Consider the following 18,691-nt stretch of genomic DNA (forward strand, 5'->3'; position numbering starts at 1 on the left):
CTCCCCTCTTCCCTTCTCTCCTCCCACCTGCTCCTCCCTTCCCAAACCTTTCCCCCACCCCTGACACACACACCCTGATCTCACCCACACATCTGTATATGTCCTCTAACAAACCTCTCCTCCTCTTCTTTCCCTCCTCCTCCTCCCTTTCTCCTCCTCCTCTTCCCACACCTCTCCCCACAGAAACATGTCCCTGACTCCTGCCCCTATTTCTGCCTCCCTTCCTCTCACCCTCTCCATTTCTCTTTCTCTATTTATCCATCTTTATCTATCTGTCCTATAAATCTGGTCGCTCAGACTGGCCCACAGTGACCCCTCCCCTCCTCTCCCCTCCCCTCTCCTCTCACACCCCTACCGCTTCGCCCCTACAGGGTAGACACAACTGAAGCAATGTGTGACCACCATGTTTGTGTGTGTGTGTGTGTGTGTGAGTGTGAGTGAGTGATCACTACTCAGTCTTGAGTCACGCTAACTATGCACACATCTTTCAACTGCTGCCACCACATGTACGCACAGACACAAACAAATACGTAAGTGAAGGTCCATGTTTCTGTTTTCCCTCATGTAGCCTTGGCCCAGGAACATCAGAGAACATGAGCGAGACTTCAATGGAGCGCTAATAACATCTGAGTGTAGGGAGACCTGCTGGTAGCATTAGGGATCACACAGAAACTCCTGCCTTTCTGCTAGTACAAGAGAGTGCAAGTGTCTGTGTGGTTCTGCACCTTTGCGGATCTCCTCTCTGATCTGGGACTCCATCTCCTCCATCTGCAGCAGAGTCTTCTGCCAGTAGCGCTCCGCCCTCCGGCTCTTAGTACAGTACACCACCAGAGCTGAGAGAGAGAGAGAGAGAGAGAGAGAGAGAGAGAGAGAGAGAGAGAGAGAGAGAGAGAGAGAGAGAGAGAGAGAGAGAGAGAGAGAGAAAGAAGAGGGACAAAAGAGGAATGAGGGAGAGAAACACACAGAAAGAGACGTACGAGTCATTAAATAGATGTCTTTGAAGCCATATCCTGTTATCACAGGTTGACATGTTGTAATAAATCAGGACATACTCCATTTGTAAAATATCCATACATAAACAGCTTCTGGAGAGAAATGAAAACACACACTTGTCGAAGACACACACACACAAACATATAAAAAAAGACACACACAGACATACAACTACATGAGAACAAACATTCGCACCCACAGACACACACACCGACGTCACACACACACACACACACACACTGGGAGCAGTGGTAACAGTGGTGTCTTTGTGCTGTGTAGACTGGGGGAGAGAGACCCTAACCCCGGAGATCCTTTTATCTCCCTCACATCTGGAGCATCCGTCGCCAGGCTGCCCAGACATCCATCATCCCCGGCAACGTCACTAGCCCAGACACTTACCCACAGTGCACAGCAGCAGCAGGATGCAGCACACCACGATGGACACCACGATGGCCAGCTCACTACCACCCAGCTGCACCTTGGCTATGATCCTCTGGAAGTTACCCACCTGCACCTAGAGAGGGGGAGAGGGGAGGGGGGAGAGACAGAGTAAAGAAAGGAGAGAGAGTGAAAGAAAGGGCGAGATGGGAGGAAAAGGAGGAAAGAGGATATAGAGGAGAGGGAGAGAACGGTGTTTAGCAGGCCCCTTTCAACATGCAAACATATGCTCTGAGGAATAGAAATGCAGACACACAATCAGACATTTTTCACATTTTAGTCATTTAGCAGATGCTCTTATCCAGAGCCACTTACAGTTAGCCAGTGCATACATTTTCATACTGGCCCCCGTGGGATACGAACCCACAACCCTGGCGTTGCAAGCGCCATGCTCTACCAACTGAGCTATTGGGGACTACAAATACACATTCAGGCTAACACGCACACACATACAAACACTGGAATGTGTGTGATGGTATGAGTCAACCAGTTCAGGGTAAACAGATGTGACTGGAGGGATGACTTTCACTTCTGCTTTCTGGTTGGCCGATATGGAATCTTGGACTACAATATTCATACCCAGTCCAATCAAATTCCCTATCGCAACCTTGTTGCTAAATTCAGTATGTCTGCCTCCAGGTCCTAAAACCCCATATGCCTCTGTTCCTAGACTGAGGAGGGGTACAAGTGGTCTCTCTCTCTGCAGGGTCTCTCTCTGGTATGACTGTTTATTTCTCCAAACCATGAAAATAAAGCAAGAAAGAGTGGTGGAAAGAAATGCCATTGTTCTGTGTTCATGTTTGGGTTGGGGAACAGCAGCCCAGATAAACCCTCACTCACAGCTCCCCCATACAGAGGCTCAGCTTCACTTCTGAGCCAAGGGAAAAAAAGGGAGGTAAAAATAGGTTCTAGTATGCCACTGAAAAGTCACTGAAGAAATCAAAAAGGTTGCTTTAATGCCCAGAAGCTAAGCATTTGCATACCTTTTAAACTGGGGGGAGCTAGCGCACAAAGAACACAAATATACACATTTACCGGTACACACACAAATATATAAATGCACGCATGTACGCACACGCACACACGCACACGCACACGCACACGCGCACACACACACACACACACACACACACACACACACACACACACACACACACACACACACACACACACACACACACACACACACACACACACACACACTCTCTCAGGAGAGATGAGGGCAGCCCAACCGTTAGTGTTTTGACATCTCGTTTGACCCCTGCCCTCTGTGTTTGTCTGCTAATTGCGTGTTTATTTATGGACATCCTGAGAGAGTTTTTTCCCTCCTACACTCCATCCCTGCCTCTCTCTCTTTCTGTGACTCACGTCTCACTGACTGTCTGTGAGGGCCATAGACTGACAGACAGACAGACTGACTGACAAACATGGCCATTCTCATCCACTGCTCTCAACTGCCTGATTTTCCCTAATAAGCCCTCTCAAAACAGGCTGAAATGAGCAACGGACAAGAGAGCAGGGGGAGAGAGAGAAAAAGAGAGAGAGAGTTTGAGACAAAACAAAAACCATGTAGACAGAAGTCCAGGGTGTGTGTGTGTGTGCATGCTTGTATGCAGGCTTCCCCACATGCTTGCGTGCCTGCACGTGTGATTCGGATGGACAGATAGACAAAAGATAGCAGATTGGTTTACTCTTTGATTCGTTTACTGTTACACCCTGTCCCCTGACCAAGAGTGGCCTGTCACGTTGCTCGTCCCTGTACTCTCATCATCGAGACATAGTTCAATTGGTAGCTAAACCAAACTGGACATTGTTTCAAAACATTGATAATAAAGTGGTCCAAAGTAGTAGCCTTAGAATGTAATGACGTTGTACTTACGGTGACAGGCAGTTCTCCTTCACTGGAGCCCAGCGAGCCGTTGATGCTGCAGTGGAAGAGCTGGTCGTTATGGAAGCTGATGTCACATGGATAGGAGCCAATCGTTACTGAGTATTCCTCCGGCGCCAGTTCCAGATTGCTCGGTCCTTTCTGTGCCAGACCCAAACAAAAACAGCCGTCTGTCAGTCAGAGCGCTAGGGACACCATGGTCTGGCTTGGATAGGCACAGCTGACGCACAAGCACGGGCGCACACACACACGTGAGCGCACACACACACACACACTCACACACACACACGCATGCTTTGCAGGGAGAGCTCACAGGCTTGTCATTCAACTGTCACACTGAGTAGTCCAGTACCAAACTCATTTAGTTTCACAACATTCCTCACACACTGGGCAGGAGTTCAGCTTAAAGAATCAAACAGTAGACATGGAGAGAACACTTTCTCCAAACTGACTAACCCACTGACTGTCATGACTGTCATGACTGACACTGTCCATCGAAACACCAGCCTCCCCTTCGTCAATGCACTGTAGGAGCACTGGTCCCCTCCTCGTGTGCACCCACCCACCCACCCATCCACCAGTGGAGAATGCTGTGTGAGGAGAAGAGGAGAGGAGAGGTTGTATGTTTATCCCCAGTGTGTTTCCTCTCTGTGATTACACCCTCAGGACCCTGTACTGTCCTGTCCCCTCTGCAGGATGCCACCCCCTGGGTCTCTGTCAACAAACACTTCCTCACACACACACACACACACACACACACACACACACACACACACACACACACACACACACACACACACACACACACACACACCTGCATAATGCACAGGCAGGCACACAAACATGCCTTCAAACACGTACGCACACTCAGACAAACACATGCACGAAACAATGAATTCCAAAACAGGATGAAAGCAAACAAAACCCACCCACATTCCAACAGATGTCCTTAATATAGGATCTAACCAAACAACAATCCCCATCAAACAAACACGTTCCACTCCAACCAACATTCTCTCAACCTGGTCCAGCCCACAAACATCCAACCTGGTCCACCCAAAGTGCAATCCACCTTCGTAAAGAAAACAAGAAGCAACACTGAATAGCCCATTGCCCCTCCCCCTCCTTCATCCAAGGAGACAGGGCTAAGGCAGCATTTCCTGTAAGGGCCCCATCCTTACACACACACACACACACACATACACACACATACACACACACACACAAGCACAAGCACAGAGGAGAGAAAGAGAGCGAGAGGGGCAGAGAGAGAGAACTCAGACCGACCATGTTCAAAGCCCAATTTCTGTAACTTTCCCTGTCTGTGTCTCTCCCTGACTGCACCCAGGGTCTGTACCGCAGCAGCACCAGTGGACATCCAGCAGTCTTTTTATGACTGTTAGCATTAAGACCCTCAATCCTCTCTCATATATGAGGCAGTCATTTATGAGGCAGTAGCTTAGTCTGCTAGAATATAGACAGGACCTCACACAAAGATGTCTGACTGAGTTTTCTGCTTAGAGGTGGTGGTCATGTCTTGTACCTTTCTTTCTGAACAGCCCGGCCTCAACTCAACACACCCCAGGTTTCAGAGGGACAGTCTTTTATCTTTTTAAAGTATTAATACAAAGACATTGAGCCATGATTCTTATTTTCAGAATGACGTGAGATTGACAGGACTGGACAGTTCCTAGAACAAGTGCACTAATCTCCCTGGTCAATGGGCCTTTCAGTTCTCATCCTGCTCCACCCTCTCCCATTTGGTGGACTAGGCTGTCACTCACAAGACTCCCCACCCCCACCCTCTCCCATTGATGCGCTGGGCAGTTCACATACGTTGATAATGAGTGTGAGTGGCTCCCCAGGGTGGTGTTTGATCAGCTTCTCCTTGTTGGCAGTGAAGAACTGAGGGTCCTCCACGTACTCCAACAGGAAGTGACCTCCGTGAGGCTCCTCTTCTTCCTCCTGGCCTGGGCCGTAAAAGACAGGGCTATCTCCCGTGTAGAGGACTCCGTTCAGGAAGAACTCTACCGTGGCCTGCTGAGATTGTCTGGAGGCGGGGGAGGAGCATGTGATCATGGATGGAGGCCGCACCTTACAGGCCTAGAGAGCGACCAGGAGGACGAGAAAAAAACCATCATCACCTAGAAGTGTACACACTGTGCAGGTGTCCATTCTTCAGCTTTTGCTTCTAAGATGTTTGCTACTTCAGGAGTTGATCTCTTCACACTTGAGATGTACCCTGTTGTTACTCACCGCCTGTCCGATGTCTAGCACCTCCATAGTGACGCTCTGCACCAGGTCAAAACCCTGCCCCGTCACTGTGATGGTTCGACCGCCACTGGAACACAACCACACATGGTCAGAAACATAGAACACAGAGACACAATCACTCTGGTCAGAGACGGAGAGCACAAACTCACACGCACATAACCACATGATCAGAGACAGTTCAAAACTCACACGCACACGCTACACACTGCTACACACTACGCGCTGCACGCTGCACGCTACACGTAACACGCTGCTACACACTGCACGCTACGCGCTACACGCTACACACAGTCAAGAGTCAACACACATGCCAATCAGACGCACCGTGCCCTCCCTCAGGAGTCTGTCTCACACATGGGGTGTCATTTCAAACACACACACACACACACGCATGCACACACACGCAAACACTGTGGAGAAGCCACAGAGCATACATCAGGAAGACATTAACTCAGTATGTCATCTCTGTGGCTGGGTGGAATACCAATCAAACCCTCCAAGAGAGTTTCTGTGGTAGAATGGAACTACAAGATCATTATAATGAGTGAAATCATATTTTCTATATGCTGTCATACTCTCAGTTGTCAACAGAACACTGGATAAATAGAATCTATGGAATGTTAGATTTATCAATGGAGCAATGCAGGACACTGACTGTTCTGTTTTCTATTGTATGTATGAGATACTGCATAATCAATGACACTGTGTGTGTGTTTGTACCTGAGGTAGCTCTTTCTGGGTTTGATGTAGCTGATGCTGGGGTTCTTCTCGTAGATGTACTGGGTGATGAGCTCAGAGCTCTGACAGGGTTTGTCTTCAAAGTCCACACACACCGACACCGCCTCAGTGTGTGTGTGCAGGGCCGCAGGCATGGTGCACTCGATGGTGTCTTCAGTTAGCCTGGAACACAAACCCATGCACACACAAGCAAACACACACACACACACATTTATGTGCACACACACACACACACACACACACACACACACACACACACACACACACACACACACGAGGACACAGACACACAAGCGACGCACAAGGACAGAAAAATACCACACAATCAGCATAATAAAACCACACACTAAGAGCTCCCATAACAAATACATCCAAGAACAAAAACACAGCCTCTGAAAAGACAACAAATGCATCAGCTGAAAAAATAACAATAACTCACACATGATATAACGAAACAACTCCACTGGACTGTCTCCTTTAGAATAACACTCAGCATCACAAAGCCTACAGATTCAGCACAACAACATATGCAAGTCCAACAGTGATGACAATGGACTGAATCCCACAGCAAGACTCACGTGAGGATGGTGCATTCCTGGGTGCCATTGACCTTGACTCTGACCTGAGAGCCAGTGTCCAGGTGCTCCCCCCTGATGGTCACCCTGGTTCCCCCAGAACGAGAGCCCTTTCTAGGCTCCATGGACAGCAGCTTGGGGACCTGGGGTGGGAGATAGGACATACAGTATGTGTTGTTATTCATGTGCCATAAGGCTACGTTGTTGTTTTGCTGTAATGTACTGTCCACATCTCCAATGCAACAATCTGCTGGTTCTGCGTCATTGTGACACTGTAATTGGATAATTCAAATAATATTCTATACCGTAGATGTCTACAGTATATAGACCATACGCTTGGTTTCCTCAGCTAAGTAAGTTGCTGAGTGTAACATATTTGAAGTTTGAAAACTTGTGGACACTGCAGCCCTGGGAAACTAAAGTTGAGTAGCCCACTCCTGCAGTTCAGTAATGTTCTGCACTGAGGCCTTATGGCCTTGCGTTCATCTCAGCCACAAATGACAGATCCCTGGGGCTAGGATATATTTTGCTATCCAGCTATGTAGCAGTACAGCAACACACACACACACACACACACATAAAACACATACACACACAGGACAGGTCCCTGGGGCTAAGACGAATATCCCTATACAGATCCACAGTTCTACAGCATCAGCATTCCGGAGACTTTCGAAGCTTCTCTCCCCTCTGTGAACCTTGCCTCCAGGGAGGACCTCTCATTCTCACTGACATGATTCACTTCCTGTGTGTGTGTGTGTGAACGGGGCAGGGGTGTCTATTGTGTGCACGTGCTTGTGTGTGTAAGGTAGAGGCAGATGTTTCCGGCCCGAGGTTTGAGGAAGGAGGTGCAGAGGAGGCGCACATCCTGTCTCCGTTTGGATCTGAACCGTTTTCCCTTTTCCTCAGAATCCCCTTCTCCCCTCTCTACTCTCTCCCTTTCTTTCCCGCACACCCTGGGGAAGCATCCCAGGAATTTGCAAGGGACAGAGAGGGCTTCTCACAACCCCTAAAAGTGTTTGTTGTTTTGCATTTCAATACTCTCACATCTCCAATACTTTTATTTCTTACTGGGATCATGACTCATAGGCAGAAACCCTTTTTAAAAGTGTCTGAAATTAAAAATAAACTCCATGTTGGTAAATATAATTAACAAAAATATAAATGTACATGCAACAATTTCAAAGATTTTACTGAGTTACAGTTCATATAACGAAATCAGTCAATTGAAATAAATTAATTAGGCCCTAATCTATCGATTTCACATGACTGGGCAGGGTGCAGCCATGGGTGGGCCTTGGAGGGCATAGGCCCACCCACTTGGCAGCCATGCCCACCCACTGGGGAGCCAGGCCCAGCCAATAAGAATGAGTTTTCCCCCACAAAGGGGCTATATTACAGAAATACTCCTCAGCAATTGTATTGTCCCCAGCACAAGGTGCACCTATGTAATGATCATGCTGTTTAATCAGCTTTTTGATATGCTACACCTGTCAGGTGGATGGATTATCATGGAAAATGAGAAATGCTCACTAACAGGGATGTGCACAACATTTGAAAGAAATAAGCTTTTTGTGTGTATGGAACATTTAGGGGATTTTTTTTTGCAGCTCATGAAACATGGGACCAACAGAAAGAAACAGAGGGCTTAGATGGGTATTTCCACAGGCTGTGTAGTCTTAATCCAATGGGAGACTGTGTGGGTCAGGGTCAATTAGCAGAAGAAGCAGCCAGCCTCGGCTGGTCATGAATTCAAAGAGGGGGACATTTCAACAAGCGCCATATTTGTTTTTGCTGGCACAGAGTTCTGGGTGACAAGTGCTTAGTTGCAGTTCTAATGAACGTTTGAAGATTCCCACACCCTTGCATTCCTGAATATTAAGACGCATCTGTTAACATTCAACTGAAAAATTGGGAACACTTTCCCAGTATGAACAAGGACTGGGGAGTGGGGAGAGGGGGATGGAGAGAGAGAGAGGAGGGAGGAGAAAGAATGGAGAGATTGTGGATTTAACCCGCAAGAGACAGAGAAATACTGTAAATAAATAGGAAGAAGAAAATCGAAAGGCAGGTCAGGGAGAAGGAGAGAAAAAAAGGAGGAAGGAAGACAGAGAGGGGAAGGAACAGAGAGAGACAACGAGAGAGAGACAATGAGAGAGAGAGACAATTGGAGAGAGAGAGAGGGAGAGTGAGAGAGAGAGAGGAAGGAGAGCAGTCGAGAGAGAGAGAGAGAGAAAGGAGAGAGAGAGAGAGAGGGGAAGGAGAGCAGGAGAGAGAGACAGAGAGAGAGGAAGGAGAGAAAGAGAGAGAGGGGAAGGGAGAGAGAGAGAGAGAGAGAGAGAGAGAGAGAGAGAGAGAGAGAGAGAGAGAGAGAGAGAGGATGGAACACACTCACCAAGTATGAGAAGGCCTCTCTGGACACCCCCATTGCTTTCTGGTTCACAGTAATTTTGACGAAATCATTTGTGGGATCAAAGGCCTCCCCAGTAACACACACCAGCCTGTAGATAGAACGCAACACTGTAAGGTGAGCAGACACATTTAATCTTAACCAACACTGACCACAATCATCGCTACTGAGAAAGTTCTGCTGGACAGCATAGCATGTTGGCAATTGCCTTTTTGGATGTGTCTGTGTCAACTGAGGATTACATATTATTTGTATTTTTCATGAGTTTCACAACTTTTAGAAAAAAGCTAAACACAGACAATACAATAGAGATCCTTAGAAGTTTCGTAATAATGTAAGTACTGGACAGTGTTGGCTAAACCCAGAGGAGGGGGACTTCAAAGCCCCCCCGGCTAGATGCTGCGAAACCCAGAGGGGCTTAACGAGCTGACTGGATGTTTGTTTTATAACCTCATGGCTCTAATTAAGCCTCATGTTGTCACACAGTACTGGGACCAGAGGGACACAGTAGGATTATCCATACAGTGATGGAGCAACAGAGAACATTCTGCAAGGCCAGATCCCAGATCTGTATGTGCTTTGGCCCTGCTGTGTGTCTGTCAGCGGAGCTGGCTAAAGCACATACGGTACAGATCATGGACCAGGCTATGATCCGATGACTCCCCACAGAAATAAACAAATGGGAACCACGACCCCCCACCCCAAACCTGCATGGCTCGAAGCCCACCCCTTCACCCTCCTCTTGTTCAGCACGTGCGGACGGTTTATTTAGTCAGGTGGTTGGTTCTATAACGACCAGAAATACCTGGCAACCCAATCAGGGGTCTAGTCGCTGACTGACAGGAAGCTTGATCCTCTGAGGGTCACATGTGAGACAGGTACCCCCGAGACAGGGCAAGACAAGAAACAGGGCTGGGCTGAAGGCTGGGTATGGCTGGGTCTGAAGGGGATCAAGGAGCTCATAGAGCTGGATCAAGTCCCTGTAGTTGTTTGTGGTTTTGCAACAAGTAACTGATTGAAGCCAAATTCACAACTTTCGGACAGATTTCCACATCTGAGAGTTTAACTCTCAATGCAATGGGATCACCTCTAGGGCAAATGATACATTTTGGTAAATTAATGTGAAACCTAGCTCAGCGTAGGTCACAGATGAACCAGAGAAAAAAAACCCAGCTCTAGTGAATTCCATCCAAGTCTATATTATTACAGTAGATAGATAGCTGTGGATATGAGTCACAGCATCTGGCCGGGATGATTCATGATGTAAATGTAAACTCCACAACACTCCACTTGTATGCTGACGACACAAGTGTTTACTCCTGTGCCTCTAAATGGGGAAGGCTTTTCAGTGGCTTTTGATGACAACAGAAACTTGAATTTCGTTCTGGCTGAATGCCAGAACGACTGAGTACATGGCTTTGTCTAACTTCAAAGCAGACAAATGGAGTCATTTGCAGATTTTAACTATAAATGGCCAACTGATTGAAAGGGCCCACATAAAAAAAAATACAGTTTAGTATAGAATACTACAGTACTTACTACAGAATTCTGTAGTAAACTGTAGTATATCGTAGAATACTATACTACACAATGTAGTATCCCTCGATCGTGTGTAGTGCTTAGTATATAATTCTTTAGTATACTGTAGAATACTATAGTAAACCTTACAGTATTATCTACACACAAAAAAACACTGAACCCTGCCCATTCCCCTCCCCAATATCCCAGTTTGTGCCACCCATAAGTGAGAAACCTACCTAATTAGAGGCTAGTATCAATCACGCCTATCTTATTTGTCAGTCTAGTTAAGCTGACCAGGTCTGCTCAATCATTCTGCTGCCACTTGCTGCAACTGCTACTCTGCACTGGCTTTTTGCTCCTACCACCATCCCAGCCTCCACCTGTTAGGTTCTGTGTTTCTGCCATTTATTTAACCATTGTTAAATAAATGGTTAAACATGTTTCCACGTGGTGTTTTCTTTCTGAACTACAGTAATGTCCCCAAAAACAGTAAGTAAATACTACAGTATACTGTACTATACTCTGAAAAAACACTACAGTAAATACTATAGTATATACTTTTTTTTACTACAGAACCTCGCACTACATTCCTCCACCGCCCAGAGAGGAAATATATTGCGATCTAGCGGGTGATGTTTTGGCTACTATGAGTGATGTCTCTGGATATTTACCCAGAGAGGAGGACCAGGATAATCAGCAATGGAAGTGGTATGTGTGTGTGTGCATTCAGTGCGTGTGTGTATGTGTGGAGGGAGAGAAGGAAGCCAACCAGGACACTCAAGGGACATGAAAGAGTTGGCAGCTTGAACTTCTACACTTTCCCCAACAGACGTGTCCAGAGTGGGTACTGAATTGGTTACCCCTACTTAGCCTACATTATTAATTACCTTGTCTCTCTCTCTCTCTCTCTCTCTCTCTCTCTCTCTCTCTCTCTCTCTCTCTCTCTCTCTCTCTCTCTCTCTCGAACAGACACCTGTCTCAACAGCCATGGTTGTGGTGAGGTCACGCATGCAGGTGTGTGTGTGCATCTATTCAGTGTGTGAGCCTGCTGTCAGACACACTGGCATGTTTTGATTTGTCAGCAACACTACCTCCGAGGAGGAAAGATTTCACTGTCATAACAACTAGCTCAGGGAACCAATGAGGGACGAGCAAGCAGGGTGAGGTCATCCCCGATGTGAAATCTGATTCGCCGGGTCTGGAGTGACCTGGAGTGTGTGTGTGTGTTTGGGAGAGTGTGTAGTGACAGGTTAGACCTGCGGGTCACCCCAGCACGGTCTGCATTCTACTACAGCCTGATTGGCTCCAGTGGAGTGTGACCAGATAAATATTTCCATCCGTGGAACATTATGGAAATCGGTATGGAAGTTTTGATGTGGTCCTATAGTTACAGTGTTTCCATGGAATACTATGTGCAGGTGTCAACCCAGGGTTCTGCTGTCTCCTTGGTGATAGTGTTGTGGGCCTCGAAGTACCTCCTTTATGTGAACGGAACAGTTTAAAATGAGAAGTACCGTTCTATATTATGCTTTAATAAATTACCCCAACAGCATCATTACAAACATCCTGACACCTGTGCAAGAAGACACTGAACTAATGAATGCATCAACCAATTAATCAATGAATCATGAGACATTTACTTACTCCACAGAGACAGTGTATTGGTCAGGAAGGATTGTACATGGGAACATCCCGATGGAGACCTCCACCACCTCAGCCCTGCGCCCCATGTTCCTACCCTGCACCGTGAGCAGGGTACCTCCCTTCAACGGCCCACTCCGGGGGGAGATCTAGGGGGGAGAGAGGGGGAGAAGATTGGGGTAAGTGCCCACTTATATCCCAGATAGCTTATTTGGTTCCTTGGAAGCTGTGGGAACGTATGTTTTTGGTTTTACATTGGTTGTGGAAACGAACCCATACGTTTCCTGACCGGTAAAACTGAACATTTTTGCTAGCAGATACCCATAGATTCCAGTCATTGCACTAAAGCTAGTTAGCATTGGCTGGCAAAACTACCTCTAACTTCCGTCATACTGGACACAGAGAAGATAAAAATGGTATCCACAAGTTTATTTGACTCTGGGGAAGTAGATAAAGGGCCTCATTGGCAAAATCCCGAAGTATCCCTTTAAAATGTTCAATAAGACTTTTAAAGGGAATGTAGCACTTACTTCTCAATGCCAGAAACACATATAATAGTAACTTAAAGCACCAATAAAAAATTCCCAAATTAAAAACTCTTAAATCAATTATTATAATATTATGTTGTTCTAAAAGTTGGGTTTGAGGTTTGCTCCAAATCAGCTCTAACCTTAGAAAAAAATCCCACAACGCCCCGTGTTATGATGAATGAAAAACTTTGCAAAAAGTGGGATACATTTTGTGAGAATGAGGCATGCGAATTGGCCGTCTACTCGTCAATCTGCGGGTCACATTTCATCCCTGAGCTTCCATGGCTATTAACAATGGAAGGAGTGCTTCAGCAAGAAGTTGCTCCTCAAAGTGGATGCTGTCCATCATTGTGGCTTTTAAAGCATCTCAAACTGTGGCTCAGGGGGAGTTTTCTATACAGCCTGCCGAGTGCAGGCTAAACTGAAATGTGAAGCTTCGCGCATGGATACGATCGCGGACCTGGTGGAATTTCGGTGAAGCCCCAGAGACATGCTTTTTTTTTAGGGGTGGATTGTAGAACTTTATTTTTTTATTTTTATTATTGTGGATTGTGGAACTTGCTCAATAGGAAATAACTTTTTTTTATTTTTTATCTAAGGACCAATGTTGTCACAGTTGCTTCTTGTTGAAGAGGCAGCTGCTAACGTTAGCTTGCTATAGCTAGCTATAATCTTCCTCCGTTTCTGAATGAATTTGTGACTAATTCTTTCTAGCTAGCAAAATGAGTGAGTTAGATTTTGTTTGTGTATGAATGAAAATATGAATGAAAACAGTGCTTCCGTTTGGTCTGGTTGAGAGGGGAGAAGGAGGGTCTACATTAAGAAAGGAATTCATAAGCTATGTGATTGACAGCCGAGATACACAAACACTGTGCTTCCGAGCTAAAGTGAAAAATGAGGACAGAGTGTGTAAATTACACACACTTACAGTATATTTCCATGTAAAAACAAACAATTATAAATCCACAGAGAACCTAAATCTGTATAAGACCAAGGTGATGTACAGTAAGTGTTTGGTTATACAAAGCTTTTGGCCTTCAAGAAGCTTATCCCAAAATGAGTCACATTTTTAAGCCTTTAGATTAAATAGTGACACACACACACACACACACACAGTCTTGTACAACTAACCTTGTGGAGACACACAATTCAGTCCCATTCAAAATACTATTTTCCTTAACCCCTAACCCTAAACCTAACCCTTACCTTAATCTTAACCAGAAAACCTTAACCCTAACCCTAAAACTAACCCTAGCTCCTAACCCTAACCCTAAATCTAACCTTAACCATACACCCCTAAGAAATAGCATTTGACCTTCTGGGGACTAACAAAATGTCACCAGTTGGTCAAATTGTTGTTTGTTTACTATTCTTGTGTGGACTTCTAATCCTCACAAGTAAAGTTAAACACGTCCACCACACACACACACACACACACACACACACACACACACACACCTCCAAGCTCCACTTGGTAAGTACAGTAATTATCACTATGTATCTCTAAGCACCTCAGTCTCTCTGGTATTAGCATGTCTGGGGTTAGTGATAATGTTAGCTGCCATGTTGCTCATTTGCACCTCTCACTCCTCTGTGAACGAGTCTCAAGCTGAGCGGAGGAAAGTACAGTACAATAACATCAGGAAATGTCCTGATCCAAAAACACCTTCAACAATAAAGGATCTCTAAAAATCTCTATAATGCTCTAATTAGTAATCCTGACAGGAAATTATGAATTTAATGGGATCTTCTGAACATACCAAATCATTTGGATAAAGATCCTCGAAGGATCGAAGGATCGTGCCTCCAGATTTCTATCAGGGTCAGGTGTTCAGACCATACTGCAGACATCATCTGACATTATTAGTTTAGACCCACTGTATGAGACCGTATACACTGTTGCAGTCCATCTTAACTCCTCCTCACTGATGAAGGAGGATGTGAAGACAAACACAGGAAAAGGAAAGAAACCTTACTTCTGTACTCCCCCTCCCTCTCTCTCCCACTGTATCTCTCTCTTCATGTCACGAATAAACTATGCTTGTCAGTTCCTGTTTTGGACACTCAATAAACTCCAATCAAACAAGTTTTAAACAATGGGGCTTGGCATGCCACGGAACGAGAATGCAGGCTCTGGAATGACGACAACTGCTTTTGTTACCTGCAATATTACGGACACATAGAACACATTAGGGTTGTTCCACCTCAAAAAGCACAAGAAAGAGGATTTCGACACCCACCATCTCCGATTGTTCTGAAATCGTTTCTATAGTTAAGATTAGCATTCCCAAAACATCCTTTTGTTGAAATATAATTTGATCTCTGAGAAATTATGCTAATTGATTGCACCCAAATTGGCAATTTCAATTGATAGGATTCAGATAATATTCAATAAATAAACAGTGTGTGTTTGGGACTTTTACTATTGAAGACCATAACATTGAAACCATTAGAACTGCTGTAGCCTAATGGTTTGCTTGTTCACCAGGAATGGTCTAACAGTAACTAATCCAGATCTTTTTGAAGGGAAAAAACCTCACACAAACGGTCAGTTTACTGGACACAGGTTAAGTGTAAAAGAAGGACAAACTGAATTGCTTTCATGGAGGACTGGCTTAAATTGAGGATGACCACACAATTTGTTTTCATAATGAGACAAATCTATTGGTTTAAAACCCAAAGCTGCAAAGGAAATATTGTGATTTAATTGAGAAACACAAGAAACCAGCAAACTGGCTAAAAGAGTGTGGCGGTATAGCAAGAACAGCGGCAGCTAGTGGTCAAAACCTGGTACTTTCACAATACTTTACGGTAAATAATTTATCTAAACAGGAGGGGAAAAAACACCAGATTTACAGGGAATACATTGCATAGTATGGAGAAGAAATACTGACTATTATCTGAATCAATTAATATTGCGCATTTTGATGCAATCAATTAGCTTAATTTCAACAAAATAATGTTTCAGAATGCCAAACTACAGAAACAATTTCCGAACAATCTGAGATGGTGGGCGACATGGCTTGCTGAAATGACATGTAACGACTCATTACGGTATTTTACCAGCTTGCCATCCACATAAGTAACATCCCAGCTAGTTCATTTGGTTTTTTGGAAATTGTGGGAACTTACGTTTTTTGGTTCTGGGAATGAATCCATACATTTCCTGACTGGTAAAACTGAATGTTTTTTAAATGTTCTGAAAACGGAAGTGAAAATATTTCCTTTTCTGGGAACGTAAATGTTTAAGTTGCAGGGAGGTTCTGAGAACATTTTACTATGATTTCCTGAAAGTTTTCCTGGGAAGTGTTAACGTTCTGAGAATGGAAATTATAGGTTATTTGAATGTAATTAAATAACGTTCTGAGAGCATATTTCCATAAGACTTTTAATAACACTGCTAGCTTAGTTTGTGTTAACTGTTTTGAACTCCAAGCAAAGACAAACTACAGGGAATTGTTTTAAGAAGGTCATGCCGAGGATAATTTAGCAAATTGATTTTGAATTTTAAGTCATAATTGTTCGGACGCTACAGACGATTTTGTGAGAAGACCGATTTTCGGGGTGTCTCATGGTCTGACAAACACCGCTCTAGCTCTGTTACCTTTCACCGCAGATGCGGAAGTGCAACATAGGCGGATGTGGTGGATTGAGACTCATCCAATGCAAAGAAACAGATATCTCTAGATTAAACTGACATATTTTTATGGGGATTTTTGTATTATGCTAATTCGATTTAAGTGAGAGCGCGGACATCGACCTTTATAGAACCATGAGGAAACCTGTCGGAAACGCTATGCTGAAGTAGTGAAATTCCTACCTAAGGAACATGTGCTTCTCAGAACATATACAAAGTATGTGGACACCCCTTCAAATTAGTGGAGTCGGCTATTTCAGCCACACCCGTTGCTGACAGGTGTATAAAATCGAGCACACAGCCATGCCATATCCATAGACAAACATTGGCAGTAGAATGGGCTTACTGAAGAGCTCAGTGACTTTCAACGTGGCACCATCATAGTCAGTCAGTTCGTCAAATTTCTGCCCTGCTAGAGCTGCCCCGGTCATCTGTAAGTGCTGTTATTGTAAAGTGTAAACGTCTAGGAGCAACAATGGCTCAGCCGCGAAGTGGTAAGCCACACAAGCTCACAGAAAGGGACCACCGAGTGCTGAAGTGCGAAAAAATCGTCTGTCCTCAGTTGTAACACTCACTACCGAGTTCTAAACTGCCTCTGGAAGCAACGTCAGCACAAAAACTGTTTGTCGGGAGATTCAGGAAATGGGTTTCCATGGCCGAGCAGCCGCACATAACCCTGAGATCACCATGCTCAATGCCAAGCGTTGGCTGGAGTGGTGGAAAGCTCGCCACCATTGGACTCAGGAGCAGTGGAAACACGTTCTCTGGAGTGATGAATCACGCTTTGGCAGTCCGACGGACGAATCTGGTATTGCCGGATACCAGGTGAACGCTACCTGCCCGAATGCATAGTGCCAACTGTAAAGTTTGGTGGAGGAGGAATAATGGTCTGGGGCTGTTTTTCATGGTTCGGGCTAGGCCCCTTAGTTCCAGTGAAGGGAAATCTTAACGCTACAGTATACAATGACATTCTAGACGTTTCTGTGCTTCCAACTTTGTGGCAACAGTTTGTGGAAGGCCCTTTCCTGTTTTAGCGTGACAATGCCCCGTGCACAAAGCGAGGTCCATACAGAAATGGTTTGTCGAGATTGGTGTGGAAGAACTTGACTGGCCTGCACAGAGCCCTGACCTCAACCCCATCAAACACCTTTGGGATGAATTGGACCGCCGACTGCGAGACAGGCCTAATCGCCCAACATCAGTGCCTGACCTCACTAATGCTCTTGCAGTGTATGTGCTAGATACTCCCCCGTAAAGCTGAGAACTCTGACTGACTGTTACTCTAACTAACTCCTGATGATTCTCTGTCTGGGAAAACATGGCTGCCAAGGCATTGCATCACACTCCCACAACCACAGCCCCAGTTTCCTGCCTTACAATCACCTCTCTCCTGAGGCAGCTGTTTGAGTGTGTGTGTGTGTGTGTGTGAGTGTGTGTGCGTACGTGTGTGAGTGTGATTGTATGATCGCGCGTGTGTGTGTGTGTGTCTTTGAGCTGCCCACGCATTGAGGATTTCAACACATCTAACCCCAGTCATCTCAGTGGGATACACACACAGATGGACATTCAACAGTCCATGAGTCATGACACTGACACAATGGCTGATACAGAGAGTCATGCAGGGACGCTGAGTGTGCTGACAGTGGTAACTGCTACTAGTCTGTGTGTTGTGCCTCTAAATCCTTGCTGGCCTTTGAGTAAAGGTGTACCCATGTGTGTAAGATACTATAGATTGTGTGTGTGTGTGTGTGTGTGTGTGTGTGTGTGTGGTGTGTGTCAGATTCCTTTGTTTCCCTGCTGGGCCAGACCAGGCAGGTTTAATCTACAGGAAGTGTTTAGGCCGACTGGGCCTCATGCGAGCCGTACTTCCCGTCTGCAACTGCAGCACAGATAAAGGCAGCATTCAGTACCGTTCAAAGTGGTTTTAACGCAACTCTAAACAACTCTTCAATGCCTGGCAGTTCAAACACAGTGGCATAATCACAGAGGTTCAAAAGTATCGGTACAAAGGAGCAAGGTCACCCAGATGAATCCAAATGAACTGTT

General features: G+C 45.4%; 1 protein-coding gene across 1 annotated transcript in view; it reads right to left on the reverse strand.

The window, feature by feature from the left end:
- Nucleotides 1-18,691, reverse strand: part of LOC121538584 (plexin-D1) — an 81,806-nt gene that overhangs the window by 20,800 nt on the left and 42,315 nt on the right. Inside the window, exons 13-21 of the mRNA XM_041846727.1 lie at nucleotides 12,482-12,627; nucleotides 9,302-9,407; nucleotides 6,910-7,049; nucleotides 6,314-6,493; nucleotides 5,576-5,660; nucleotides 5,156-5,422; nucleotides 3,311-3,460; nucleotides 1,393-1,507; nucleotides 726-833 (exon numbers count right to left, since the gene is read on the reverse strand). Coding sequence (XP_041702661.1) covers nucleotides 726-833; nucleotides 1,393-1,507; nucleotides 3,311-3,460; nucleotides 5,156-5,422; nucleotides 5,576-5,660; nucleotides 6,314-6,493; nucleotides 6,910-7,049; nucleotides 9,302-9,407; nucleotides 12,482-12,627 — 1,297 coding nt within the window. The remainder of the gene's footprint in view (nucleotides 1-725; nucleotides 834-1,392; nucleotides 1,508-3,310; nucleotides 3,461-5,155; nucleotides 5,423-5,575; nucleotides 5,661-6,313; nucleotides 6,494-6,909; nucleotides 7,050-9,301; nucleotides 9,408-12,481; nucleotides 12,628-18,691) is intronic.

Source organism: Coregonus clupeaformis, chromosome 24 (genome assembly GCF_020615455.1).
Source record: "Coregonus clupeaformis isolate EN_2021a chromosome 24, ASM2061545v1, whole genome shotgun sequence".
Lineage (NCBI taxonomy): Eukaryota > Metazoa > Chordata > Actinopteri > Salmoniformes > Salmonidae > Coregonus > Coregonus clupeaformis.